The sequence below is a fragment of the Morus notabilis genome, unplaced genomic scaffold, assembly GCF_000414095.1.
Source record: "Morus notabilis unplaced genomic scaffold, ASM41409v2 Scaffold1764, whole genome shotgun sequence".
Classification (NCBI taxonomy): Eukaryota; Viridiplantae; Streptophyta; class Magnoliopsida; order Rosales; family Moraceae; genus Morus; species Morus notabilis.
Genome location: NW_010361950.1, coordinates 239637 through 241271, shown reverse-complemented (window position 1 = coordinate 241271; position 1635 = coordinate 239637). Strand labels below are relative to the sequence as shown.

General features: G+C 38.3%; 1 protein-coding gene across 4 annotated transcripts in view; it reads left to right on the top strand.

Annotated features, from left to right (window-relative positions):
- LOC21393472 (60S ribosome subunit biogenesis protein NIP7 homolog) overlaps positions 1–1285 on the top strand; it is a 10668-nt gene extending 9383 nt beyond the window's left edge. For 2 of the 4 annotated variants that reach the window (XM_010100926.2, XM_024167462.1), the window contains exon 2: positions 384–1285. In XM_010100926.2, coding sequence (XP_010099228.1) covers positions 441–1004 — 564 coding nt within the window. In that variant the 5' untranslated portion in view covers positions 384–440 and the 3' untranslated portion in view covers positions 1005–1285. Of the gene's footprint in view, positions 1–380 lie in introns of all 4 variants that reach the window. The other 2 variants (XM_024167461.1, XM_024167463.1) reach the window with 1 other exon arrangement.
- The last annotated feature ends 350 nt before the right edge of the window (positions 1286–1635 follow it).

Below are 1635 nucleotides of genomic sequence, written 5' to 3'. Positions count from 1 at the left end.
ATATATATATATATTCTAGTGTTCTTGGTGTTGAAATAATGGTGAAATTCAATGTTTGTTTTCAGCTAGCTTTCTGTTTTCTTGGTGCTTCTTTCCTACTCTGTTTAATAATATCCAAAGCATGGATTTGTTGGGATATGTTATTTATTTACTTGCACTAAGAACAATCAATTTGCAATTGTGTGGTTTTGACAGAGTTCCAACCAAACCAATCTTCATTTACCAATTGAATTTGAACGACTTAATCGCCTATTTTTCAGTTTTTAACTACTTAGTATCTTTTTCTTTTCTTTTTTTTTTCTCTCTTTGGTTGTACTATAGTCACCTAGATACATGTTTATTTTGATAATTTGACCATGGATATTTTGATTATCTACTAGCAGAGGAAGAAATCTCAAACATCTGAAAAGAATAGCCAACCCCATCTTTTGTTAACGAAAATGCGGCCTCTGGACGAAATAGAGACAACAGCAGTATTCGAGAAGATCTTTAAGTTCACGGGTAACAACCTCAAGAACATCGTTGAGAACCCCTCTCATGAAGGCCCGGATGCCAACGCTGGCCGCTACTGCTTCCGCCTTAACAAGACCAAGGTCTACTATGTGAGTGAGTCCCTCGTCAAGCGTGCCACCAACATAGCCCGCTCCAACCTCGTTTCTCTCGGCACCTGCATTGGCAAGTTCACCCACGCAGGCAATTTCCACCTCACTGTTCAGTGTCTCAGTCTATTGGCCTCCAATGCCAAACACAAGGTCTGGCTCAAACCCACCTCTGAGATGTCGTTTCTCTACGGGAACCATGTTCTCAAAGGTGGCTTGGGGAGGATTACGGAGAATATTGTCCCTGGCGATGGTGTCATTGTGTTCTCCATGTCTGACGTGCCTTTGGGTTTTGGAATCGCTGCGAAATCGACGCAGGATTGTAGGAAGATGGACCCGAACGGCATCGTGGTGCTGCACCAAGCAGATATTGGGGAGTATTTGAGGATGGAAGATGAGCTCTGAGCTTTAAATTAAGGTAAACTATTGTATTTTGTTCATGGGGCTTCAAGAGTTCTATTTGACAAGTGATGGTTCTGAAACTGGGTCACACATAACTTGATCAATAGAACATTGTGCAAGTTACATGAGAATTTTATTAGACTGGGAAGAAGTGATCTCTGTCTAGTGCTCCCAGTAGTGGGTTTTGTCCGAATTTAGCAATTTGATATGTAAGAATTTCAGCTAATGAAACAGGGTTTTATCCAAATTTATCAATTTTGATCTGTAAGAATTTCGGCTAATGAATACAAGTGAGTGAGCTTGCCTTTCACTCTCTTGTTCTAATCGTTGATTGCTTGATAATTTTTTTTTTCTTTAACTTTGATGATTTTCTTATTTTTCTTGCTTGATGGATGAACTATAAGGAAGGCTCTTCCTATTCAAAACAAGCTAGGAATATATATATATATATATCTTAGTTCTTACTGAGGACATTTTAGCTTACTAGAATACATCCATGAAGATCAGCTATTTTATATATATACATAAAGACAAGCTAGGACTTCTATTTTATTTTATTTATTTTTTATGGAGATCAGTATGGTTGATCTATTGTCTTCTCCATGAAGACCATTGAGTACTGGAGAAACTTAGG